Raw genomic sequence first — 27,906 nt, forward strand, 5'->3', positions numbered from 1 at the left:
TTGGGAGCATTGCTTTTTTTGTTGTATAATAACGATTTAGTAACTGTTGTTGACCCTACTGTTCAAATTCGATTGTTCGCTGACGACTGTGTTTTGTTTCGGGAAGTCCCATTTACTAATGATCAGAACGAACTCGAGAAAAACATTGAAAACGTGCGGGAATGGTGTGTAGAATGGGGAATGGAATTCAATTAGAAAAAAAGTGTATATCTCTGTGTAACGAGAAAGAAAAACCCCAGTGAACACGTGTATAAATTAGGATCGTCTTCTCTCACACAGGTTGACAGTTATAAGTACCTTGGTGTTACGTTAACAAACAACTTATCATGGAACATGCACATAGATAATATTTGCTCGCCTGCCTTTCGGAAATTATGCTTCCTAAGATATAAGCTCAGCAATTCCCCTCCAAACGTAAAGCTTCTTAGTTATTTCACAATCGTTAGGCCGAAGCTGGAGTATGCGAGTATCGTGTGGGACCCCCATACTAAACAAAACGTTAAAAAACTTGAAACGATTCAGCGGAAGGCCATTCGGTTTGTTTAATCCAGGTTTTTGCGAACGGACTCCCCCACAGACCTAATGCTAGCTAATAATATTCCTTCCCTTCAGGATCGTAGAAAGAAGTCCCTCCTTGATTTTCTGTCTCTTTTATATAATCGCAAACTTTCCCTTGATCCAACCCCTTTTCTTTCTCCATTAAACACAAGACCGACAAGACATCGCCAACCAAATGCACTAACTCCGTACTTCGTGAGAACGGACACGTTCAAATTTTCATTTTTTCCACGCACTATTTCAGACTGGAACCAGACAATCGAATGTAGTTCTTGCGATACTGAGTAATTGTGCGCTGTTTTTCTTTGTTTTGCGTGTATTGTATTTATCTTTGCATTACACCATGCCCTCGTGCTTGGACCGAAGTGTGGTCTGCAGTATGTAATAAATAAAATAAATAAATAAAATAAATAAATAAAATCTGTTTGTTCATTTTAAATGTACTTTGTGCTGTGTGCTCAAGGATGGAAAATTAGCTCATGGACCCTTTTCAGGGACCGTGACACGAGATTTTTCTTTTTTGGACCGGTCGACGGAGTCGCGCCGATCCTTAAGCTCTCGCTGCGCCCTCACGCTCGGAGTTGTGTTCGTTGCCTCTTGCGAGGCATTGGACAAGTGCTCTTGCGAGCGCTGCATTTTTTTTGAGGGCCTCTCCTCTAAAGACGAGGCCTCGCGGCCCCCAGCCCGGAGGTTGGTGGGTCCTTCTTAGATGCCGCAGCAGCACTGGCTGCAACCGTCGAAGGGGCGGATGGCGTCACCGCCGGCTCACTACGCGTGTGCCAGACAGCCGCCGGAGGCCGTCGTGGCACTGCCCCCTGAGGCGCCACTTCGGCAAAGCTGGTTTCTGGTAGGTAGGACACCTGCCTTCGTGCCTCCTTAAAGGAAATGTTTTGTTTTATTTTAATTGTGACAATTTCCTTTTCTTTTTTCCAGCATGGGCATGACCGTGAGTATGCGGCATGCCCCATTACAGTTCACACAGTGAAGAGAGTTTTCACAGGCTTAAAATGTTTCTTCTTCAGCACTGCGTTTGGTGCAAGTTAGGCAGCCTCGGCAGTTCTGTGAACTGTGGCCGAACCGCTAGCACTTGAAACATCGGAGAGGGTTTGGTATATACGGCCTAACTCGAAGCCTGATGTACCCAGCCTCAATGGAGTCGGGCAGTACACTTGAATTGAAAGTATGTATCAAGTGCTTAGTCTGGACTTCTTTTCAATCACGCCTCATCCTAATTCGCTTCACGTTGATGACATTCTGTTTGCTGAATTTTCCAGGAGTTCAGCCTCCGTCAGCCCTAACAGGTCATCATATGAAACAACGGCACGGGTGGTATTCATGGTTCGGTGTGGGGTTAGTATTATTTTGGTATCTCCAAATTTCACTATATTAGACAATTTTTCATATTGTTTCTGGTCGCGGAGCTCCAACGGGAGGCCACCACTTGCCATTGTCGGTGGTTTATATCTTGGGCCAAAGATTTCTGTCAAAGACTTCGAAACAAGAATTGGTGAAAGTGTTCGCACTGGTTTGCCGAGTGTGTCAGTGTGAATAACGTGGAATTGAGGAAAGAATATTTTCTGGTGACCAAAAAACTGGAAGACTTCATCGGTGCGCCCTCTTTTCTAAGGGCGATCAGGTAGGGGGGGGGGAAGGAACTAGCCATATGAAAAGGTTTATTTTCGGCAGCGGCGCCAGCCACCCACCATGGAGTCCTACAAGGGGACGCTGCTGGGTCTGTAAGCACAGGCCCTGCAGACGCCAGCTGTACACCACCACTATAACCGAATATGGTGTATCCAAGGTAGGATACCCACACAGGGTAAACCCTTGCGCCAGGAAACACAGAAGTCCACAGAAGAGAGTAGAGGACAGGAAAGATTTAAAGTAAGAGAAAAGACGAAGATGGGAGGGGAGACAGGAAAAGGCGACTGCCGATTCCCCCCCCCCCCCGCCGGTCAATCCGGGGGTGCCATCTACGTGCAGCCAGGGCCAAAGGGGTGTGTTGCCTCTGCCGAGGGGCCTCAAAGTTCCAAGCACCCAGCGTCAGCTCAACCCCCAGGATCCCCTTTTCCCCGGACACGGCTCAGCCACGCACGGGTAGGCGTGGGAGGGAGCCGAAACCTCCCCGTTAGCTCAGGTCCGTGGTGTCGCTACACACCAAACGCCTGCTTACGCAGACGCCCCTGCGGGGCTATTTACCCACCTACCTCCCTACATACCTGTCTATGCCCACCCGCCCGCTTACCTACCTACCTTCCTACCTACCTACGTATACTTACCTACCTAACGTCGTTCTGTACAACACAGTTCGAAAGTTTGTACAACACGGTTCGAAAGCCTGAGATACCTACCTCGCAAGCATAAGTGCTACTTGTCAGCTTACCGCTGCTGGTGCATGTAGTACCCATGTCGCTGTTCACATTGTTAGGCAAAAACAAACGTGTGCGACTTTCTAACACATGTCTGTGTGCCCAACATTTTACATACCGTTAGCGTTATTTCGTAAGGTTTCCCGCATTTAAAGAGTTACGCTATTGTCATCTTGCCTCCACATGCTTCGCATCAATTTAATTTGCATGGTACGTGGGCCCCCTCGAATTTTCTTATCATTCATTTTAGTAAAGCGTTGCGACTTTTTGTGTATATTGTGTACTTAGTAGTATATGGTGGGCAGACCTTTAGCGAGGAATACTGTCGAAAGGTGGGGACGCGGAATCTTGGAGTGGTAAACTTGCTGAATGCATTGGATATTGCAGAAAACAGCAAGTTTAAGGGAACAACCTGTTTCAACAAGCAACACCACAGGAAGGTGTAAGCCCTCGGCCCACTTCTCCCCCCAACCTCGCGTATACAGAATTGATCGTGGGCTTAGCAGGCACATCTAGTACACTGTTCCAGTAGCTGTATAAAACAATGCATGCAACGGTTCCACGCGAAAATTTATATTCCTGATTACTTGCAGGGCAATAGGCAATGACCAATGCTACACATTTGTTATGCGACAAAAGTGTTTTTTTTCTTCAAGTGCATATTATACGCAACCTCCCATTGTTCTATATAAGAAGGCTGCACACGTGCTCAAGTTAGAATACAAATTCAAAAAAAAACTGCCGAAGTTTTGAGTTAAGCCACAATATAAAAAAAACATCGTCAGAGTTGAGGTTCTTTAATGCTACATAATTCTAAGCAAAGTAGGCAACTTTGTATTAGTATCTCATAACCTATAATAGCCACCGGCAACTCAGTTTTATCACTCACTAGTCATGAAAAACCTCGAGTAATACAGTGTGTAATTTGCTTTTCTTTCTAGCGATGAATGACAAATGGAAGCCCTAAACTTCGCTTGAAAGGAGGAATATTTTTGTTGTATCACCAGGCCAACCAATATAAAGAAACCTCGTAAGAACGGCTGAAGTTATTCGCGCAACAACTAAACGACGGTAGCAAAATTACACTCCTAACAAGTATTATGCCGCTATAGAAGTGCGTGGCATTAATTCCTTGTTTTATTTCATTCACCGCTAACTAGTCTTCATAGATGCTAGCTTTTTTTTTCTTGCGGAAGGTCTGCAATTGCAAGGAGGCTTACGTACAAGCTTTGGATGCTGTTCTAACACAATGGAATACGCGGCCTTCTGAAGCAATGCCACCTAGGCGGCGGTGCCTGAGGGCGTGTATGACGTTCGCACACGTGTGAATCCGCTTTGGCCTGCAGACGACGCAAGGTGTCATCCACACTTGGAGGTTTCATCCAAATGCTCAAGTTGCAATAGAGATTGTTATAGAGGCAGTATATATAACGGTAAGCTGGTAAACACTTTTTTTAAAAATATCCATGTAGCAATATATTCTTGATTGATGCAGGTCTAGTGATAATGCACATCGTCTATAAATCTTCATTGGCTGGTTCTAAGGGCAATTTATTTCTGAAATTTCGCTATCGCATGACATCGTCCACCACACGATGGCAATAAATATTCCCATAATGATGGCTGCGCTGCATCCGAGGTGTTGCCGCTGGACATGACCACAGCGAGTTTGAATAATGACTGCACGATTAATCCTGTGCTCTGTGCGCGCTTCACTGCTCGAATGAATGAGCCAGGAATAAAAAAAAGGATATGTCCTAGTTTTAGAACTTCCGATAATTGAGTGATTCTTGAAGCGCAAAGAATACAAACATGCATGCATTTCACATTATATAACAATAAATTTTTCTCCTAGCCCTGCTGTGTCCGTTAGAACGTCAATATTAGGTAAATTGCCTTTTGTGGCGAAAAACGAGGGTCGAAAAGTTCTCTGATGGCCTAAATAGCAGCGCAGTAATGCAAATGTATGTTCAATGAAATGTATGACTGACAGGCGCATCGCTCACACAGTGCTTAAGATGTGGTGCAATGTTGCAACACATCTGGCTTTCGGCATTGACAGGTGTGTTTTAGCAATGCTGAGCAATAAAAAAAAGAACTGTTACGTGCTGGAATATAAATGGGTGTGAAAGAATATCAAATCTTCAAAACTATTTCTGCGGAATCCCTCACAACGAAATGTACGTTGCAGCACAGTACACACAGACTTTTTATTCCTAATTATTTTTAATAACGATAACTTCAACTTTGAGAGCAGAATCTCAGTCTTAGGTCTGAGACTGCACCTCTCCGAAAAGCTGATTGGCATAATAAGAAAATCATGCCAATCACACTTCTTGCCGACGTTCAGATATTTCTTTTTAAGGGGCCAAGCTCATAAATACGTGGGCCTGTCTATCTATTGCATGTATGTACGCGATCTCCCATAGTTCGACCTTTGCAATCTGACCGCTACTTTGTCCATGCAAACATCCCACTAAGCCTTATCACCGATCTACTAATTCACCAACCATAAAGCCGTTCAAATGAAAGAAAAATGGAAGCAAAGCATAGCTACCATTTAAGAATAAATTTCTTGTATAAATAAATAGCGTTTCTCGCGTCTGTGACAATGTAGTGGGCGATATTCGCAGATGGTTCACGGTTTAGCGATGAAATGCTCTGGTGCTTCACACCACTCGTCATCGTTCACTACGTCACTACGTGTATATGCTGTGATTGTTTTTAGCAAGAAACATCCTAGCGCTGCCCAAAACACCTAAATAATCAAGTAAATACTTTAGCAGCTTTGTATACTTGTAGAAGCAACGATACAAATATAATAAATTTAGGATATAGCGATCTTCTCTTCATCTATGCTCAGGTTACAATTGTCAAGACGGTCACGTCTCCACTTTCTCCAGTGTGTCTGCGGCTTCGCTTAAAGAATGTGAGTTCGATGTGAAACGCAAATATCAAGCTGTGGAGGTAGTAATTGAAGCGTACATCACAGTCAGGGCAGGTGAAACAGGCGGGGCCATAGCATCACTCTACTTTTGAGATAAACGAAGGTCTTTCTTGAGATTCAGTATGGCGTCTCTAGGCTGTTTTACAAATGGGTATAAGTGCCACTTATTGGTCTCTTAAACCTGCCGTTTTGTGTGCTTAATAACTACAGCGGAGGGTTTCAGCTGTAGTTCTGTAAATATACAGAGCTACAGCGGAGATATCTATATAAAAACAGTCGGGCTGGTGAGTCGAATGCTTTCTGGCTTTGAGAATTACTGATGTCAAGGAATACAAATCCAAGAAAGCATTCGTTTGACAGCCCAAAGTGCAGGTACCAATGTGTCACAATTAATATAGTCTGTACTAATAGTGGTAAACAAATGAATCTTAAGAGCTTGAAGATCTTGTGCAACATAACGTGCAATGGCCATACACTGCAGGTGTCAAACCAGGTTGTAAGTGAAGTGCATGCGTGAAAAGCATAGCCGTACTCACTTGCTGAAGAGCCTAAGGACGAGGCAGAAGAGCGCCGTGAACACCATGAGCGCCACGATGACGCTCACCGTGGTCGTCAGTTCGGCATTCTCCAGAATGGCCACACCACGAGCTGCAATCGCAAATTGATAATGATCTGTGTCATATGTCATGGAGAAGACGTAATGAATGTGGGGAGAAAGCTTGTGGGAAAATACAACGTTGACGCTATACCTGCTGGTTTAAATCCGGACAGAAATATTCCCCTCCTACGCACGAGCACCATTGAACCTATATATTCGTGATCGGTGCGTCACTATACTAGGATGACGTCTTTAGAAAATGAGATCGTGGTGTTAAAGTAATTAAGCAACAGTATTGAAAATCTGCAGGGGAAAAATACAGGACAGCTATGTTATTTTCTAATGGACCAAGGAGCTGAGCGAGGTAGTTCGCATAATTGTAATGGGTAAAATTAGCAAAATGAAATAATAACGGGGACTGTAGAAAGGCACGCAGTACAGTCTGTATATCAAGCACACTGAAGTCGTCCGTTTTACGTTCTACTTCTTGGTACTTTCTATTTTATTTGCAGATATTATTAGCTTATTTCGGCGTTATGGCCGCAGGGAGTATATTACCGCAATGAACAGATGGGCAACAAAGCTTGTTTCCCCAAAATTATGCAAATGGGATCATGGCTCCATCGCGAAATTAAATCTTACCATAAATCCAAAATATCTTCTTTGACGAATCAAGTGATCCCCTATCGCCCATTTTGTCTCCCCTCCACCCAATCGATGTGGCAGCTTCGTTCCACATAATCTTTATCGGGTGGAGAAAATTGAAGAATTATGGTCCGGGTAACCCTTCCAGAGGCGATCCTATCCGCTTTGAATTAGCCATTTGAGGGCAACCATTAGCGCCTCAAGTAGTGCACTTATGAACCTGAAGCGGATGCTTGTCCCTTGCTTTGCACATGCCTGGCATAATGCAAGAAAGTCTCCTTAGAGTTGTAAAATTGTGAAGGTGACAAACCTGAAGAATAATAATGGTATCCCCGGATCAAGACATTTTAGCAGTCACTATCGCAATGCTTTCACAAAACGGGCCTGCACGGTAGATCGCATGAATTTAACTGGCCAGACGTAATGCAGCTGAGTGTCAGCATTTTCAATAGAGGAGCAGTGAATAAGTGATGCAGCGCATCGCCTTCTCATCTCCTTCATCATTTTAAGCACCATGTGCATTGTTATCATTTCACAAATTAGAGATCAATTCTTGTAACCTAAGTGTCCAGGGACCACGGGGCAGAGGTTCATAAGACTGCCTGAGGCGGGAGACGCGCACAATATCTTACGTCAAGACGCTTGTCCGAAGACGCGTTTACAGGCTCAATGAAACAGTCATCATAATCATCGTCGTTATCAACATCAACCTGGCTACGTCCACTGCAGGGCAAAATCTTCTCCCATATTCTGCCAGTCAACTCGGTCCTGTGCTTCCTGCTGCCACATTGTACCCGCAAACTTCTTAAGCTCCTCTGCCCGTATAACTTTCTGTCTCCCCCTAACCCGCTCGCCTTTTCTGGAAATCCAGTCAGTTATCCTTAATGACCAGTGGTTATCCTGTCTACGCACTACATGCCCGAACCATGTCGATTTCTTCTTGATTTCAACTGAGATATCCTTAACCCCGGTTGGTTCCCTCATCCAATCTGCTCTCTTCTTGCCTCTTAAGGTTACACCTATCATTTTCTCCTCCATCGCTCGCTGTGGCGTCCTCAATATAAGCTGAACTCTATTTGTGAGCCTCCAGAATTCTGCTCCGTAGGAAGGTACCGGCAAAATGCAGCTGTCTTATACCTTTTTCTTGAGGAATAGTGGTAATATGTCAGTCATGATTTTTGACTGCTTGCTGATTGTGTCCCACCTCATTCTTATTCTTCTAGTTCCTTCAATTTCATGGTACAGCTCTGCGGTTAATACCGGGTGTAAGTTCACGTAATGTTTTACAACTTGAAGTGCATTATCACTTACTTCGAAGCGCTGTTCTCTTCCGAGGTTGTTGTACATTACTTTCGTTTTCTGCAGATTAATTTTAAGACCTACCTTAGGTTTTATTCAGTATTCATGAGTTGAAATTTGTAGCCTGAGTTACTCAGCAATGCAATGTCATCGGCGATGTGCAAGTTACTAACGTGCTGTTCATTAACTCTTATCCTTACCTCTTCCCATTCTATAGACCTCTCAAAACCTCCTTTAGGCACGCTGTAAATAGCATTCCAGAGATTGTATCCACTTGTCTTACACCCTTTTTGACTGGTATTCTCTCGCTTTCTTTATGGAGCACTTTGGTGGCTGGTGATCCTCTGTATAGTTCTTCCGGGATGCTTACTTATGCTTTGTGGACGCCCTGATTCCAAAGTGTCTGCATTACTGCTGACATTTTTACTGAATCAAATGCCTTCTCGTAATCTATGAAGGCTATGTATAGTGGTTGGCTGTATTCTGAGGATTTCTTTATTACCTCATTGGTAGTATGAGTGTGGTCGATTGTTGAGTAGCCTGTTCGAAATCTTGCTTGTTCCTTTAGTCGATTGAATCGTAATGTTGTCTTAATTCTGTTAGCAAATACCTTTGTAAACAGCTTTTAACGAGATGAGCATGCTGGTAGGCCTGTTTTCTTCAAGTTCTTGTCATCTCGTTTCTTATGTATTATGATGATGTTAGCATTCTTCCAAGATTCTGGTACCCTCCCCATCAGGAGACACTTCGTAAACAGAGGGGCTAGTTTTTCTAACCCAATCTGTCCTCCGTCTTTCATCAGATCTGATGTTACCCGATCCTCATCAGCAGCTTCGCCTCTCTGCGCTTCCTCCAAGGCTTTTCTGACTTCTGTCATTACAGGCGGAATGTCATCAGGGTTACTGAAAGTTCTTACATTATAGTCGTGGTTGTCTCTGCTACGGTACAGATCTCTTTAATACTCCTCTGCTATTTTACCTATTTTATTTTTATTGGTATTTACTTTGCCTTTCTTGTCTCTTAGTGCATACATCTGGTTTTTGCCTACCTCAAGTTTCCTCTTCACCACTTTGATGCTATTTCCATTATTAAGTTCTTAGCTTTGATACATCACGCCTATTAACCAAGTTTGAAATTTCTGCCAGTTCTATTTTGTGTATTGTGCTGAGGCTTTCTTGACTTGGCGATTCTTAATGAGATTTTTTGCCTGCTGGGACAGCTTGCTGGTCTCCTGTTTAACTAACGTACCTCCAACTTCCACTTCACACTTCGTAATTATACTCGTCAGATTATCATTCACTGCGCCCACTCTAAGGCTGCTTTCCTCAATCAGAGCCGAGTATCTGTTCTCAAGCGAGACTCTGAATTTCTGTACTTTCCCTCTCAGTGGCAGCTGATTGATTAGCTTCTTGCGTATCAGTTTCTGTCGTTCCTTCTTCACGTCTTGGTGAATTCGAGACCTTACCATTCTATGGTCACTGCATCATACCTTGTCAAGCACTTCCACATCCTACACGATGCCTGGGTGTGCACTCAGTATAAAGTCTATTTCGCTCTTATTTTCACCGTTAGTGCTCCTTCATGTCCATTACGGTTCCCTCACTATCGGTATTAAAATTGAAATTCATAAATCATTGCGTTCTGCGAATTATACCACTAGCTTCCCTGTGGCATTTCTAGTACCGATGCCATAATCTCCTACTGTCTGGCCTCCAGACTGTTTCTTCCCTACTTTTGCATTGAATTCTGTTTCCCATCAGTATAGTATACTGTGTTTTACCTTGCTCCTTGCCGATTTCACGTCTTCATAGAAGCTTTCAAGTGGCGCGTCATCACAGCTGGACGTATAGGTGCATAAGCCTGTACCACATTCATCTTGTATCTCCTAATGAGTTTGATTACGATACCTACCACCCTTTCATTATTGCTATGGTATACTTCCATTTTACCAGCTACATTTATTTGAATAAAGAACTCCTGTGGCAATGCATGCAAATCCCCTTTCCTCCAGACAACTAAAAAGCGCGAATACAGGTCTCCACGATTACCTACTGGGATCATTCAGAGGCCAAAGACCACCAATTTTGATTTCGACGATCTTCACTGGAGGGGCTCTTCGGACCCGCCAAAAGCAGATCACTGTAAATTTTTTGAAAGTTAAGTGATGCTTTCTTTGTGCTAGCGTGGATGATTCAATCTGATATTTTTTAGAGTGTTACATAAAGAAAAATGGCTTCGCCATGTGCCACAAAGTCAATACGCATCAAATGAACCTCTTAAAACATTGGTAAGGTCCAGTACATTTGCACAAATAATGTTTTACAAATTAGCAATTCAATACAGTTCTTTTTCGGAATAAATATTTTATGTGAAACATAAACTTGTGCCATAAACAAATTTTATTGCGAGTTCCTGTAACGAAGACACACTGATTGAAGTTTACGATTGTGTAGTAACGCCAGAGGTAACATCCGCTTTTCTTTTTCGGTAATGGTATCCGTAACTTGGTACATTTGTTTGCGAGATAAGGCATGACACGTTCTTTTTTGTTGGAGTAGTGAGTAACGTACTTACTCGGATAAGCTTCAGCACGAATTTGACGAAGAAAAAGAATACACACAGAATACAGATGAGTGCTGACTTATACAACTGATTTTTTTGCACATCAAGCCTTTTTATGCGCCGAAAGCTGCCTGTATGATATTGCAAAGTTTCAGCGCATTAAGGCTTGTTGATGTGCAAATAAACTCAGTTGTCAGTGCTCATCTGTGTTTTGTGTGTCTTCTTTGTTATCTTCAAATTTGCGCTGAATCCTATCCAAGTATGTGCCAACTCGCCCAAGCAAAGTGCTATTGTAACGTATGTAGTTACTTTTTTTCGGTAACCGATACAACACTGACGACAATACAAGCAATTGTGTCGTCATAACCTCCGTATGTCCTATAGTCTGAAGCGCTTAATTCTTCGGCGATAGAAAACCAACGGGCACGAAATTCGGTGCTCCTGATATTCAACCCATATTCTTCTTCTTCTTGCATTACAACGTTGCACACATCACCTTGGCTACAATGTTGACGCCCGATTCCGCATTGTTCTTTAGAAGCACACTTAAAAATAATGAATAACTGTTAACTCTTTGGTGGGTACTGATTAGCCACATATATAACATTGTTGAAAAGTACGCGTTATTACCCTTATTAGGGAGACATGCTCTTACGCTGTCTTGAAAGAGTTTTGCTATTCGCGACTTTCTGAAGAGAGTAGAAATATCTGAAAAAAAGCGTGCCTCTTTTAAAAATTTTGTGTAAGCGACGAGTCAAAAATTGCTGATTGGTGTGATAGTTATTCTTGCTTTAAATGCCAAGCACTTCATTGCGTACTGCAAGTACTTTTTCGTATCTATCTATCTATCTATCTATCTATTTTTTTGTCTTTCTGTGTCTGTCTGTCTGTCTGTCTTGCCGCTTACTTCTGGGGGCTCTCGTGATCACCCCCTTAACTTGGCGTGAACCAAAATCAGTAGGGTTGGGTAACATGGTGTGACGATTATCACGATCTGGTCAAGACATAGTTTGTGTCACTATCCCGTCACGTACGTCGTCAAATGCTTCCCGCCAGACAGCAGCATATACCCGCAGGCTTTTATGTACCACATGTGATTGACACTTAGCATCTACTAAGGTATGACGAGAACGTACAGAGGTAATTTTAATGCGTGAGCGTTAAAAAATTCCGCGTGGTAATCAAGAATGAAAACTTTCTGCGTGGAAACATTCTGCGAGGCAATCAAGCATTGTGCTACAGAGCCATGCCAGCTTTCGAAAGTACTTTTGAAATAGACACTAAAACTCGTGAAACGATTATTGGGGTCGCAGTGCTGGCTATTTAGATTTATAAACATTACTTATGTACTCCTGTGATACAACCGTCACGTCTGGCTGTAGTTGGGTGCCCTGCGCTGGAGATGATTTATGTAATAGTATTTAGGGCTACCAATCTCGGTATCCCAAGTGCTCTATATTAGCTTGTAGCTTCTGGTGTTTCTCATACTCATGTTTCTGTGGGCATCGTTAAGCAAGTGCAAATAACTGGTTATATAAACATCTACAATTTTTAAACATATGTCTGCACATTTATTATTTGCACATATACTTGGCATGTTTTTATAACGTATCTTTCAATAAACCAAAACAACACGGTGACCTTCTATCCACTTGCAGCGCATAACGTTGATTCCCAAGGTACGTTGAAACCGCCAACGTTTTGTTCATTTTGTAGCATGCCACGTGGAAGCCAATGCGAAAAAAACAACAAAAAAGTCTGTAATCCGACGCAGTCGAGACAAAATAAAAAGCTCGATCCAGAAGGGACACGAAATTACAGCTGACGCTGGATGAGAAATGTTGCAGTGAGAAAATGTAAAAAGGCGGAAGGAAACGATATAGGTTCCGGTCTGGCTAGAGTGGCTCGCATTGGCCTGTTTCGTCAATACTTCCTGCTCCAACCACCATACATGTTGTGAAATTCAAGTAATTTTCAGAAGCATCCCGCCAACTACATTTGAAGTATGTAGGGCTGCTCGAAAGATCTACCAGCACGCAACTTTCTTACCGCTTTCTATCAGTGGTATCCGATCTATTAAGAGAATTAGCTTTCTGATCCTGTTCTTCTTATTTGGTGTCACGTTCTGTCAACCATTGTTTAAAAGCATGGCCTAGACAAATTAATATGCGTTCTTCTTTTTCAAACAATCTTTATCCGCAAGTCTGCTCAGTGCCCTCGTCACTTATGTCATTAAAATGGTCACTTGTTTCTGTCTCATTTGTGCAGCGCTTTGGGGGATATTGCCTTGGTAACAAACCTAGTAGCAATGACACAGAAGGGCTCGAACCCGGGCCCGCTGGGTGCGAGCCCAGTATTCTACCACTGAGCGACACCGGTGCTTGTGGCTTGTTCGCAAACTTGCCTTAGATGGGCTTGATGTCGGAAAATCAATCGCGTTTATATAACTTTTAAAGTAATTTAAAACAGCGAAAGAACAGCTGTCGTCGCATAATGTGAATAGCGTAACGGGTGGGTCATCCAATGCTCCACCCCATTACAAATGCTTGTTCTCGTTGCCGTATTAACTGTGGTGCATAGCCACTTCACCCATAATTCCTCATAGTCGTCAGCCCCTGCATGTACAATTGGCACAAAATTCCTTGCAAGTGCTTAGCGAATACCATGCTTCTCAGGAGAATGACGTAAAATAGCACAATAAATGCAATCCTACAACCCACAAAGTTTTATTATAATGCCCTAGTGGGTATCGAGCAAGTGTGCTTGCAGTAGTTGCCCAATGAGTGTTATGAAAGGCTCTGAAAGGCCACTCTGCTAGCTTTCGCTGTGACTGTGCTTGGCCTTCCGCGCAGGCGTGGTATTTTTTGTGTCACTATGGACTCCTCCTAATCTCTAGCCGTGAGTGTTCACCTATTGACCTGTGAGTATTCACCTGTGGAATAAAGTCCTGGCCGTACATCAATGCGATTAGCGCAATACAACTCAATATAAGTGCAAGAAGAGCATTTTTATTACCATTAAGGGACATGCACACTGCAAGTCACTAAGAATACTTCAATGACATTTAAATATGATTGTAAACTTTTATACAACCAGTGTATGTAATTTAAAGCTCAAAAGAATGCTATTTAATCTTCGTATACATACACTTGCACTTTATCGTGAGTAGGAATAGAGCTAGCTTATTAATTGATTGAATAAAATAGGTGAAAGAACAGATCCTTGAGGAACTCCCCTTCTCTGTTTGTATTGTTCAGAAGATAGCCCGCCCTGCAAACAATAAAATTGTCACTCGATAAAAATTTTGAATCCTTGCTATAATATGTTCAGGAACATTCACACTTTGAAGTTTACTAATCAAGGTGGCGTGCTCCTTACTGTCATACGACTTAGCAATATCTAAGGTCACTAGAGTGGCATATTGATTTCTGTGCCGAACAAGTTTATTTCTAGCTTCCAAGTCAACATTCACACACCATATAAAGCACCTAGGTCTAAATCATAATTGAGATTCACCCAGTGTATGATTTTGCTCTACCCATTTTTTCAGATGTCGATATAGTACCCGCTCTATTAGCCTTACGGGATGTGAGGTGAGTGAAATATGCCTAATCTTTCTATATCAAAACCTGCTCCCTGGTGTTTAAGCAGTAGTGTTAATTTAGCTAGCTTCAGTCAGAATGCACCCAGATATTTTCTATAGAAATATTTGTAAAGTTAACGAGATTGGTGGGGTACAAATCAAAGATAATTTTTTGATCCTTGTAGATATATTATCAGGACCTGCAGATGAAGCTGGCAGTGATTGTAATACCTCTGATATCTCTTCTACTGTTGTTGCCTTGTATTCATCAGCTTTATTTGTTGCCAGGAAAGGGTAAGGTACCACCGATGTAAAGCGATCTTCCAAGCCTTTGCCGAATGATTATAATGACTGCGACAATTCTGCGAGTGATAAACAAGTTGATTCTATATTTATCGATGACGAACAATCTTTTCGTACCGTAAGAATTAGGTAGGGCTTTTTTTAGTTTTGTCTACGACATATAATTGTACTGTCTCGAGTTGTACTCTCTTTTGCTCTGTCAGCCATTTGTCTGAATGTATATCTTGGTTTCACTGATATAGAATGAAAACAAAAAAAGATTCTTGAGTGATACGCTGGTTTTATAGTCTCTATTACTTTACCCTTTTTCCATTGATATTTGTGGAAGACGCCGTTCTTCTGACAGTGGTAATGGACGGAGAATCTCCAGGGATTACACTCATACTTTCCACGTCATCTGGAGCCGTTCTAAGAAAAGACTCCGGCCTCCCAAGTGACGCCGACAGTGAGGACACGTTGATCTACTCTAGGGCCAGTGATGACGCCTCGTATGAAAGTGACTCTATACCCGTGGCAAGGCACACAACAAAGAGGAGGCTACTTACGTCATCTCCTTTCCAAAGTAAGGCCACCATGAATACGCAAGAGCCACTGGTTCACACGATTTCATTTGCCCCGTTGAATGCTGCTGACAACATGATCCGACGTAATTGTCAAGCCACGTCTGTGTTGAAGCGCTCGTTCCGGCAAAAAGAACATACGTAAGAATCAATTGCCGCAAGAACATTCTGGCGATAGACGTTACGCAACGCACTGCTCTGGACGTATTGAGCAAAGTCAATGTGCTGGGTCACATCAACGTACATTCTTACAATATACCACATCGCATATACTCTATAACAGCTGTTGTTTAGGGCCGGTTGAGAGCCGATCTAGGGCAGGTTGAGAGGCCCTCTTCCTCTTAGCCCATTACCTGCACGTGGCACTACTATTTCATGGCTTTTATCAGCAGTATTGATTTTTTTAATTCTGATCAAATCAGTCTTAAAAGCTACTACCATCTTGCAAGCCCATCGTCTTGGGAATTCACGATGCGTAAAACGTGTCTTGAAGGGTGACAGTCTTCCGTCCAATGCAAGAGTTGGTCATTTTCGGCCCACAGTGCGACTGTTCGTACCGAGACGTCTTCAGTGACGCAACTGCTGTAAAATGGGGCACGTGAGCGCTGTTCGCACAAACTCTGCTGTGTGCTCCGACGCTCAAAGTCACACAACACAGAAGCCTGCCATGCAGAAAATTGCAAGTGCGGAAACTGTCAAGGTCCTAAGGATGTGTGTTCAAATGAGTGCCCAGATAAGTTGAAGGAGATTAAAGTGTTGAGCAAATTGTCAGACATAAATCCACCCACAAGGAGGCTGCTGCTAAAGCACGACGACGGCGGCGGTCTCATCGCAGGAGAACTTCTAGGACCCCTTCTACAAGTCAAGGGATACACAGCTACTCCATATCACGCAAGCACCACCACAAGCACTAGTAAGTGCGAACGACAAGCATCCTCCGATATACGGTAGAATAATGAGTGACCTGATGCGTGGCCAGTGCTGCCATCGATGAATCTGCCAGTAGAGCCGCAGCATCGCCCGTTGAAAGCTACTCCTGAGCGAGTAAGTCGCGACAGTCAAGATAAGGAAGTAATAGCCTTGATTAAGACCCTCGCCAACACGGATCGAGTACTCCTGAATAATATGCAGACTCCGGCTGCTCACAGCACCCTTCAAAAATTAGATGCTCTGAATCCGGTCCTCTCAAGTCTAGAGAAGCACCATGGCTGTTTCTCTGCATACTTTCTGTAAACAAGTTAAAGAGACATGAATTTTCTAATGGAGTTACTCAAGCCTTAAACCACCGCATTTCGGGTTTTTGGTCATTTGTACTTAAAAGTCAGTTCCCGATTATCGTCCTTTGTGAGTCATGCCTTCACAATGGCATACGACTATCTGAGTACGAAGCTTTGAAATATGCAATCTGTAACGACTATAGTAAGTTCATTGATGATATCAGGTGCGAACTTAGATATATTGAGCATCCAGTAACACAGGATGGCAGCAACGAATACGTGTGCCTGAGAGTTCAACGCAAGAACTTGAATTTGGCGCTTGTGGCTGTATTATTCAGCCTTAGGGCCCTTTGGCCCTGCAAGAATAAGCGCCATTATATCAGGAACACCTGAGCCATTGAATAATACTGTTAATTTTAACACTCATCACCCACTGTGGTGAAGGCAGGAGATAGATCATTGGGGAAGACTTGTCCTTTTGCGTGTGACCACCAACTATAATTTTTTAAGATGACACTTAATTTTACAATTTTACGGGGTCCCAAATATAGTTCCTACCTCAATGTAACTTTTCTGTCACGTAGCCTAAGTACCAAAGTACACTGGTTTTCGGACAATGACTCTCATGACAGTGATCGCCCCAGCTATATAAAAATCAAACGCTTAAGCTAGTCGCAGATCAATACCTCTTTACGAATCGACTGGTCAAAGTACAGGTCATCCACATTGAAGCGGTGCGAAAGAAACCAAAAAGGTTCTGTGAAAAGCCTAAGAGGTATATTTATGACCGCTATCTAAGAGGCAACATTTATTTGCGCAACCTTATCAGACTTTTGTGAATACGAAGTGGAGTTGGAGCGACTCCGAGCAATTCGTCGCCATGCTGAATGACGTTATATGCGCAAGAAATTAATTTACGACTTGAGGGAGGCGAGACGTCTACAAAAGAAGATTGAGCGTCGAATCAATGCAGTGCAGTCGCTGCAATAGAAACGGTTATTCGAGTCGTTTGATCCCCAGGAGCCTTTTTCGGAAATATGGAGAACCCTCCGCGGCTTACAAAAATTGCCAATACAGCATTGCACGTTAAAATATATTGATTTTCATCAAAGCCGGCGCAAAATTAAAGTAGCAAAGACTTCTGTGTCAAAGTTACCAAAAATGGGTCCGGGATCACAGTGAGTGACTTAGACGACGCGCCGATATTGTGTACTCGGATGAACAATATGCTCTCTCTAGAGGAGCTTCAGGCAGCATTGGTCTTAATAAAGCGTTCTTTGTCTCCTGGACCTGATAGAGTCAATTAGGTGGCCCTTGCTGACCTCGTACAAATAGCTCGGCATGCCCTCCTGACTGTACACAATGACTCATAGAGCAACGATTTGGTTCCTCCTTCGTGGGAGTCCAGCAGCCTTGTGCCCCTGCTCAAACCAGTAAAATCGCATCTGAACATGGCCTCTTATCGCCTCATTGTACGTGTCAGCTGTTTGAAAAAGTGATAGAGAAAATAGCGTTGACTCGCCTATAGTGGTACCTGAAGCATAAAGATACATACCTCGATGCATTTACTGACTTTCAGCGTAGCCGGTCTTCCATGGACAATGTTATTGACCTTGTCACGTCTGCACAACAGGAAAGCCTAAAAAGATTATCAGCGACACTGTTTTTGGACGTTAAAAGCACATATAAATTTGCATTGCATGAGACCACCCTCGACGCCTTGGGCAACATTAGAATGGGGGCCGCGTATACCAGTGATTTACAGCTATTCGAAAGACAGCACCCTTTTCGTTGAGATAGAAGATGGTGCAACAACGCACCATTGTACTTATCGCGGTGTACCTCAAGGTGGGGTCCTGAGTCCCATAATTGAACCTTGCGTTCATTGGTCTTGTTCACGTCCTGCCGCGGTCCGTGCATCTGTCGATCTACGCAGACGACATTTGCATCTGGGCATCGGGAGTCACGCGTGTACACGTGTGGACCAGGCTTCACAGAGCGGCTGCACTAACGTCAAGCTACCTAAATGACGGGGAATGGAGCTACCGTCTAAAAAATGCTCAGTGGTTGCGTTTACACGGAAGGCAATGTCCCCATACGTCATCAGAATTAAAAGACGCAAGATCAGCTATGAAAAGACGCACCATTTCCTGCGAATAGTAATCGATCGCAGTGTGCTGGAGTCCTCACAACTCCCATGAAAAAGCAACCTGCCATCATCACCCACGTTCTAAGGTTTTTTGCGGGAAACGTGATGGGGTACATCATAGGAGCCATGCTTCAATCGTTAACTTTACTGTTGCTAGGTTTCATGCACTGCAGCCTACCTGTGTTCGGCAAGGCCCGAATAACAAATGTATGCGCCCTGCAGTATATAAGCTCAAGCACCGAGGATGTGCCTCAGGTTTCCGAGATGCGCATCCTACGCAGTGACTGTCGCCATCACTCGTGAACTCCCTATCACAACCTACAATCGCATCGATGCTTTAACAACGCACATAAGACATGCCATCCGGATTCAATCGCATCACCTCGCCTCCCTTCCAACTTCCAGGCCACACTCTGCATTCTGCAATATTATTGCTCCACATTTCACGGCGATTTCGGTGAACTTCACGAACGCAGCAAGACCACCGTTACCATTGTAGTGTCTACATCCACTGGAAGCGCTGACAACCATCCCTGGAACGCAAAAGAAGAAACAATCGTGAAATTTTACCTTAAAGCAAATGACACTACTTTTTTGCATGAGCGACACAATGGACGCTTTCACATTTACACGCAGGGGTCGTTGCCTCAGCAAGCTCATCAAGTGCAGTTGTGAACCCGGAAAAATCCGTCACAATAAATTTCTCGAGATCGCATCTGGTGTCAACCATGGCTGAAGACATCGCCGCCATTCAAGCTGCTCCGAAGTTCCTAGTTAAGAACCACTGCTGACAAGGTCAATCTTTTTCAGCTCCAGGGCATTACCTCCCCATATCGTCATGGAATAATAAACAGCTAGTCGCTGATTGAAGACTTCTTCATCACTGGCTAGCGTGGCATAGCGTATAAATGAGTACCGGGTCATTGCATCATCGATGGAAACGACGGCGCAGATGAGGCAGCCCAATCTCTTCTCTTGATGATACCCGTTGTACAGCTATGCCTATATCAAGAACACATGCCGCTACAACACTTCGATCACTTGCATGAGAACTGACACTCACTCAGTAGAATTCGATGGCATTTACGACGCACACCTACAGTTCCGTCTTCTATCGCGAATGACCAGAGCTGAAGAGACGCTTTTGTTCTATCTGTGGCAAGGGGTGGCCTTTATGAATGCTTATTCGTTTCAAATCGGAATGGCCAGCAACCCAACCTGCAACAACTGTGGGTGCGCGGAGAGAATCGCCCGTCTTCTCTGTGAGTGTCTTCACTTTAGTGCGCAAAGGAAATAACTTTAGAAAGTCCCAGATAGACTTAACAATCGTCAACTCTAAGAAAAAAGGGTATTAGGACACTGGCCTAGACCATCCTCAGCACGCAAAGCATTGAGAGCGTTGTTGCACGTCTTGCGGGCAAGGTGTCTTAAAGTAGTTTCATCGATCGCATACTGTTGTGTCATGTAGTGTCATGTGTGTCATCGATCGCATACTGTTGACATTCATTATTTTTGCCTTTAAAGTCTCTTTTCTGCCCTCTTTTATTTCCCTTACCCCATTCCCCAACACAGGAGAGCCAACCGGTCTGAGAACTGGCTTACCTCCATGGCCATCCTCCTTCGTTCATTCTCCTCCTCTTCACTGTGTCAACATGGATTACTGTGTCAACAGGGATCCACCTTACTGAAAGTCTTGCTGCCTCGGCCACTTCCGTCGTGCACTTCCTGTTGATACGTTGGCAGGCTTCTCATAAGAGCCATTGTGCCCGCTGGAGACGTCACCCATTCGTTGCTCTGAAGTTTCGCTGCAGCGACGCAAGCGTGAGTGACTGGCAATGACGACTGCAGCCGCAAAAAATGGGCCCTAGTTTTCTCGTTGACGAGGTGCCTCTTTCTGAGAACGCCTCCTTGGTGGCATACCTGCCAGTGACTAAGCAAACACAGATCGACGAGGTGCACCACCTAATTTAATATAGTCGCGGCTGCAGCGAATTCTTGCGCCGTCCCTTCTGCCTAGGGAAGAACGGCGTCAGAAGAAACGAAGTAGAACGAGCAGCAATAAAGACGAGAAACGGTTTTCGTTCTGGTGTAAGAGGAGTGCTCCTGCGTTTGTGCCTCATCGAAGCGTGTAAACCACGCGTGCCTAGGATCCCTAAAGTCGGTTTCCTCGAGCGGGCTTAGAGTGGCCATGTTAACCAGCGAAACAATTCAGCAGGCAGAGCGTTTCCGCGGAGTAGTGCGCTGTGAACCTGGGGTCACTACCTCTATAGTTTTGTTGCCTTACAAGAGGGCTAAATCACTAAGCAAGGAGCCCGCGTAGGTCAAAGAAGAAAAAAGCGCTGGTTATGTGCTCTTTTTATTCGCGTGTTCCCTTACATGTGTTCCGTTCTCACATCAAGATTATTGGTCTATTACTAGAAAGCCAGGGAATTCAAACGCAGACCACGGTGATTTTGTCGCACCATGATAGCATGGTTTCGAAAAAAATTTTACTGCCTTACGTTGCCAATTTAGAAGCTTTGTTATAGGTGATTACGCGTTAAATGTTTCATTATATTTTGAATTACCTTACGACTTACACATATATTATAAACTCAATATACCAACATTGCAGAAGATAGCCTTTCTTACTTAAAGGAAACGACGCGGCAAATGAGAGTAATGCGTTGATTTTCTTCAATTGCGAAATTGGGCATGCATATGCAATTTTGAAGCTAACTTTGATTCCTTCAACAAATTAGTCACTCTTCAATATATCGCACAATAAAAGCATCTTTCAAATTGAATAAAATTCAAAGCATTCTCAATTAGCTAAATTTGATGCGGATCTGCAATCCTTTTAGCTGAATTTAATTACTTCTACAAATTAGCCACTCGTCAATATTTGGGAAAGTAAAAGCCTCTTCCAAACTGAATGGAATACTAACCATTCGAGTCATATATTTGAAGTGTCCACTATTCGCACGTGCATATCATTTACCGAAATAAAATAAAGTCGGATATTAGCGGAAGCAAAAGTTCAAATTATAACATATTACTCCAGTCTGGGAAAATGTTTTAACCTGCGTCCTCCGCAACGTCAAAAGTGATGCAGTTTTCATATGTATTTACTCCAAAGTTTATACTTGCAGTTTGCTGCAATACATACATACATACATACATACATACATACATACATACATACATACATACATACATACATACATACATACATACATACATACATACATACATACATACATACATACATACATACATACATACATACATACATACATACATACATAAGCCCCGCCGCGGTGGTCTAGTGGCTAAGGTACTCGGCTGCTGACCCGCAGGTCGCGGGTTCGAATCCCGGCTGCGGCGGCTGCATTTCCGATGGAGGCGGAAATGTTGTAGGCCCGTGTGCTCAGATTTGGGTGCACGTTAAAGAACCCCAGGTGGTCTAAATTTCCGGAGCCCTCCACTACGGCGTCTCTCATAATCATATAGTGGTTTTGGGACGTTAAACCCCACATATCAATCAATCAATCAATTACATACATACATACATACATACATACATACATATATACACATACATTAATAGACGTAAGGTATGCGATGTAAGAAGGTATAACATGGAGAGAATCGAACACGCTCTGACAAACGGAAGAAGCGTCAAAGCAGTGAAGAGGAAACTTGGGATAGGCAAAAGTCGTATGTATGCACTAAGGGACACAGAAGGCAAAATAACTACCAATATGGATAGAATAGTTGAAATACCGGAGGAGTTTTACAGAGATCTGTACAGTAGCCGAGACAACCACGACCTTAATACTATAAGAACTAGCAGTAACCCAGATGACATCCCACCAGTAATAATAGAAGTCAGAAAAGCTATGGAGAGCATGCAAAGAAGCAAAGCTGCTGGTGAGGATCAGGTAGCATCCGATCTGCTGAAAGATGGAGGACAGATTGTGTTAGAAAATGTAGCCACCCTGTTTACGAGGTGTCTCCTGACGGGAAGAGTACCAAAGTCTTGTAAGAACGCTAACATCATCTTAATACATAAGAAAGGAGATGACAAGGACTTGAAGAATTACAGGCCGATCAGCTTGCTCTCTGTAGTATACAAGCTATTTACAAAGGTAATTACTAACAGAGTAAAGAAAACGTTTAGAATTCAATCAACCAAAGGAACAAGCAGGATTTCGAACAGGCTACTCAACAATTGACCACATTCATACTATCAATCAGGTAATAGAGAAATGCTCAGAGTATAACCAACCACTATACATAGCCTTCATAGATTACGAGAAGGCGTTTGATTCAGTAGAAATATCAGCTGTCATGCAAACACTGCGGAATCAGGGCGTAGATGAAGTATATATAAACATTCTGGAAGAAATTAACAGGGGATCGACTGCTACCATAGTGCTTCATAAAGAAAGCAACAGAATACCACTCAAGAAGGGTGTAAGGCAGGGGGACACAATTTCCCCAATGCTATTTACCGCGTGCTTACAGGAGGTTTTCAGAAGCCTATAATGGGAACAGTTAGGGATAAGAGTCAATGGAGAATACCTTAGTAGCCTGCGCTTCGCCGATGATGTTAAACATTCTGGTTATCGCTGAGAAAAGGCCATCGCCTCGCAGAGCTAGACGGCAAACAATCGGCATGAGAAATGGTCACCAGGCTGAAGCTATGCTTAGTTTCCTGCGCATTCAGATTGAAATCAGAGAGGACAACTGGTCGGGATGAACGGAGTCACCTTTCTCACGTTTGCACTCTCAAGACGTTCAAGCTCCACCAGCACCAGTAGTTCATCTGCCAGCAGCGTCAGAACTCACTGTTGAATCTGTCAGTTATGAAAGGTACCTGACCGTTATGCAAAAGTTCTCGTCATACCTTCGTGAAATGCAACATCCAGCTTTCGGCGGGTGAACAACGGGCTCATTTGCGCAGTGCTCGATGCTGCACAGCTGCACAGAAGGAATAACGTGGCACGTTTTTACCGACCTGCACGGCGCGTGATGTGTTGAAAGTGTCACTGTGAACATTGGAATATTCTACGTGATTTCTTTTAGCCAGATCCACCAACAATTTAAGGATCAACCCAACAAAATATAAGCATAATATATTTCATGTAAGAAAAAAAGCAGCGCAAACAGTAAACCCTATATCAACCTTATATATCTTTTTGGGTTCGACACCGCTGGAAGGATTCCATGCTTACGGCCTTTGCTGTTTCAGGTCACTGTTACCTGGGCAACATGCTGTGGGCGGCTGGGTTCCTCCTGGTCTGCTTCAGTGGTTGAGCCTTGCTCCAGTCCAACTTCACCGTGTTCGACGCCCACTCCTCGCGCAGTGATTGATTTCACCTGCTCGCGAAAGGAAAACGCCTCTTGGCTGACTGACCTCAGCTGTGCTGCGCACAGGGGAGTTTCTGGCTCGTCTTGGCTCGTACCCAATTCCTGGCTTCTGGAATGGCGAGCGGTCCCGCTCGGTTTTCCAAACATAGATGGAAATGACCTTTTCGCCTGGCAACATGGCTCTTCTGTCACAATGGCTGGACAGCGCAGTGCTCTATTTATGCGTCAGCCTGCGACTTGCTGGTTTGGGCTTGGCACCGCTGGAAGGATGCCATGCTTACGGCCTTTGCTGTTTCAGGTTGGTTACTTAAATAATGCTTCTTGCATACGAAGTGGCAACCGTCGCTTCCTTGCGGTGTCATGCCCACCTGAGCTTAGGAGTTTGAAGCGATTATTATCTTGCATGTACGTATGTAGTGCCATGCGCGAACTTTTATTATTCCTGGCCGGTGATGTGGTATCAAATCCCGGTCCTATGAATAAGATGGAGGCCAACGCATTCGCTTTAGACCTTACTGAAATACGCGATCTGAAAGAAAGTTACGAAGCTTTGCTCTCAAAACATGCTACCGCCGAGATTGAAATTAAACAGCTAAAGCACAAAGTAGAAACGCTTGAAAAAGCCAACGCTGTTCGAATTGCTGATGGGGCTCGTGCGGATGTTGATGCCCTTCGTGCCATGTCGGACAAAATGAAAGCAGCAGACAGCGAAATTAAGTTTGAGTACCAAAGTGAATTCACTAGAAGAAATCACCGCTACTCGGTCTGTGTCCGCCCCTTCTGGCTCTGTTGACACTTTGTGCGATGTGACGAACCAACTGTCAAAAATTACGAATAGGTGCGACGATGCAGAAAATAGGTTACGTCGGTCTAACCTTCTATTTTTCGGCATTGAAGATTACCCCAATGAGAACTGGGCAGTCTCAGAAGATAAGATAGTGAAGTTTTGTTCAGACCACCTAGGCACTTCCATAATTAGTCCGCAATTAGAGCGCGTGCACAGGCTGGGCAGATTTAACAGAGATAGACGAAGGCCAATTATTGTAAAGTTCACATTTTTCAAGGACAAATAGCAAATTTTCTCAAATTCGCGTAAGCTTAAGGGAACTAATTTGTACATACGCGAAGATTTTTCCATGAAAACGCGACATGCTCGCCAAAAACCTCTGGAATACGCAAAGGCTCAAAATAAACGCTTTAAGCTATCCGTTGACAAACTTCGCATTGACACTAACACCTACGTTTTTGATCACTCTAGCAACGTAGTTGTGCTGTCTACGAGATAGCCAGAGGCTAACACGAGCATGTGTAAGCAGAGTCAGTTTAGGTCGTCATCTTCATCTGTGTCTTTTACTAACATTCGAAGCCCACTTTCCAAGAGGGATGAGATGAGTTCTTACTTAGATGATAATGATGCCGACATAATAATACTCACGGAGACTTGGCTCTATCCTGACATAACCAACGAGGCACTGTTCCCAGATAAACACAACTATAACATATATCGACTAGACCGTGTCGATAGAAGAGGAGGAGGCGCCCTGATAGCAGTAAAAAAGACAGTGTCATCAGTTCCCCTTGATACTAACCCCTCTACAGAGATAACTTGGACTGCATGCGTTACAACTTATGCAAAAATACTTATAGGAGCATGTTATCGTCTACCGGATGCCCATTCCTCTTTCCCCAAAGATCTACGTGACAACATAGAACAAGCTACGCAACTCTATTCAGCTGACACTATATACCTTTTTTGCGATTTCAACTATACCCGCTCATCGATTGGTCTACCATGACTACCACATGTCACGCCTCATCAAATTTTCTCGAGGTAACCCTCGATTACAACTTGTCACAAGTTGTTCACAAATGCACCCGTGGGCCACCACAAGCTCCTTAATTTTCAAATCAACCTACCTGTCTCTTTCACAGGCTCAGTGAGAAAAACAATCCGGGAATATAACCGTGCTAAATTTTATCAATTCAGGACGGAGCTAGAAGATTTTTATCAGGAACTTTTTTGCCATCGTTTGCCTCTCGAACCGTGAACGAAAACTGGATTCTTTTTAAAGAAAAAATATTAGAGTTAGTTGACCAGCTTGTGCCACTAATCTCTGCATCCAATGATAAAACTAACCCTTGGTTTACTAATAATCTTCGAACATTACGAAATAAAAAGAAACGTTTCTATGATACCGCAAAACGCATTGGCTCTGTGTCTTACTGGGATATATACAAGGTCTGCTTACGAGACTATTGTAAAGCATTAGACACAGCTAAGAAGAAATATTATTCGCAGGACTTGCCGTCACTTCTAAAAAATAACCCCAAAAAGTTCTGGCAAACAATTTCACCCTACAACAAGTCTCCTAATCACATTACAATACACGATAGTGAACTAACACCGCTTTCGAATGGAGCTTCTGCTATTGCTTTCAACGAGTACTTCGCTTCTGTTTTTACACAGGAAGATTGTTCCAATGTGCCATTTGTTCCATATTACCCTTTTGCTTTAATGGCCCCAATCATTGTCTTTGTCGAAAGTATAGCCCAACTCATCACGAATCTTAAGGTTTCTACTTCATCAGGTATTGATAACATCAACTCTAAAATACTGAAGAACACCACAGATATTTCCAGCCACTTCCTCTTTCTCCGTTTTAACCAGTCGCTATCATCAGGCGAACTGCCCAAGAATTGGAAGATTGGTAAGGTGATTCCCGTATTTAAGTCCGGTGACAGGCACTCGCCCCGTAATTATCGACCCCATTCACTTACATGCATCTCTTGCAAACTACTTGAACATATCGTGGCTTCTCATATCTACGATTACCTTGAATCACACAACTTCTTATTCTCCCGTCAGCATGGCTTTAGAAAAGGCTACTCATGTGACACCCAGTTATTCGAATTCATGACTGACCTTCACTTTAATATGAACGCTAACGAACAAACCGATTGCCTCTTCCTTGATTTCGCCAAGGCATTCGATACTGTCTCTCATTTTCGTTTAATCTCCGAATTGGCCGCACTCCGTATTGATTCATTAATCCTGTCTTGGCTACGAAGCTTCCTCTCTTCGCGTGAGCAACTTACGGTGATCAACGAGATTTCATTTAACCTTTGCGACGTCGCACCCGGTGTTCCCCAAGGCATTGTAATAGCTCCGTTACTTTTTCTAGTATACATAATGATTTGCCCGATAACCTTTCATCCACAGTTAGGTTGTTCGCTGACAATTGCGTCATATACCGCAACATTAAATGTTTTATGGATCATTTCGCTCTCCAAAATGACCTTGACCTAACCTTCCTGTGGTGCGAAACTTGGCAGATGTCCCGTAACGCCTCTAAATGCCAGTTAATCTCGTTCATTCGAAATCGTAAGAATTCAGCATTTCACTATAAGATTAATAGCGCCGTTGTGTCAGCTACACCATCTTACAAATATTTAGGCGTTCACCTTACATTGGATCTATCCTAGACTACGCATATAGCAGCTGTCTCATCGAAAGCATCTCAATCTCTCGAATATCTCCGCAGAAACTTGCGCAACGCTCCTTCTAACGTACGCGCATTATCATATATTACTTATGTTCGCCCACAGTTTGAGTATGCATCATCCACATGGTCACCATATAAAGATTACTTTGTACGTATGTTGGAAGCCGTCCAGAGTAGGGCAGCGAGATTCATCTCCCAAAACTACGGCTATCATTCAAGTATTACCCTAATAAAACAAGACCTTGCATTTCGGTCACT

At 43.5% G+C, this 27,906-nt stretch overlaps 1 protein-coding gene across 2 annotated transcripts in view; it reads right to left on the bottom strand.

Moving 5' to 3' along the window:
* LOC119172953 (uncharacterized) overlaps window positions 1-27,906 on the bottom strand; it is a 349,485-nt gene that overhangs the window by 100,946 nt on the left and 220,633 nt on the right. For both annotated transcript variants that reach the window (XM_075893861.1, XM_075893860.1), the window contains one exon: window positions 6,411-6,522. In XM_075893861.1, coding sequence (XP_075749976.1) covers window positions 6,411-6,522 — 112 coding nt within the window. The remainder of the gene's footprint in view (window positions 1-6,410; window positions 6,523-27,906) is intronic.

This window comes from Rhipicephalus microplus, chromosome 4 (genome assembly GCF_043290135.1).
Source record: "Rhipicephalus microplus isolate Deutch F79 chromosome 4, USDA_Rmic, whole genome shotgun sequence".
Classification (NCBI taxonomy): Eukaryota; Metazoa; Arthropoda; class Arachnida; order Ixodida; family Ixodidae; genus Rhipicephalus; species Rhipicephalus microplus.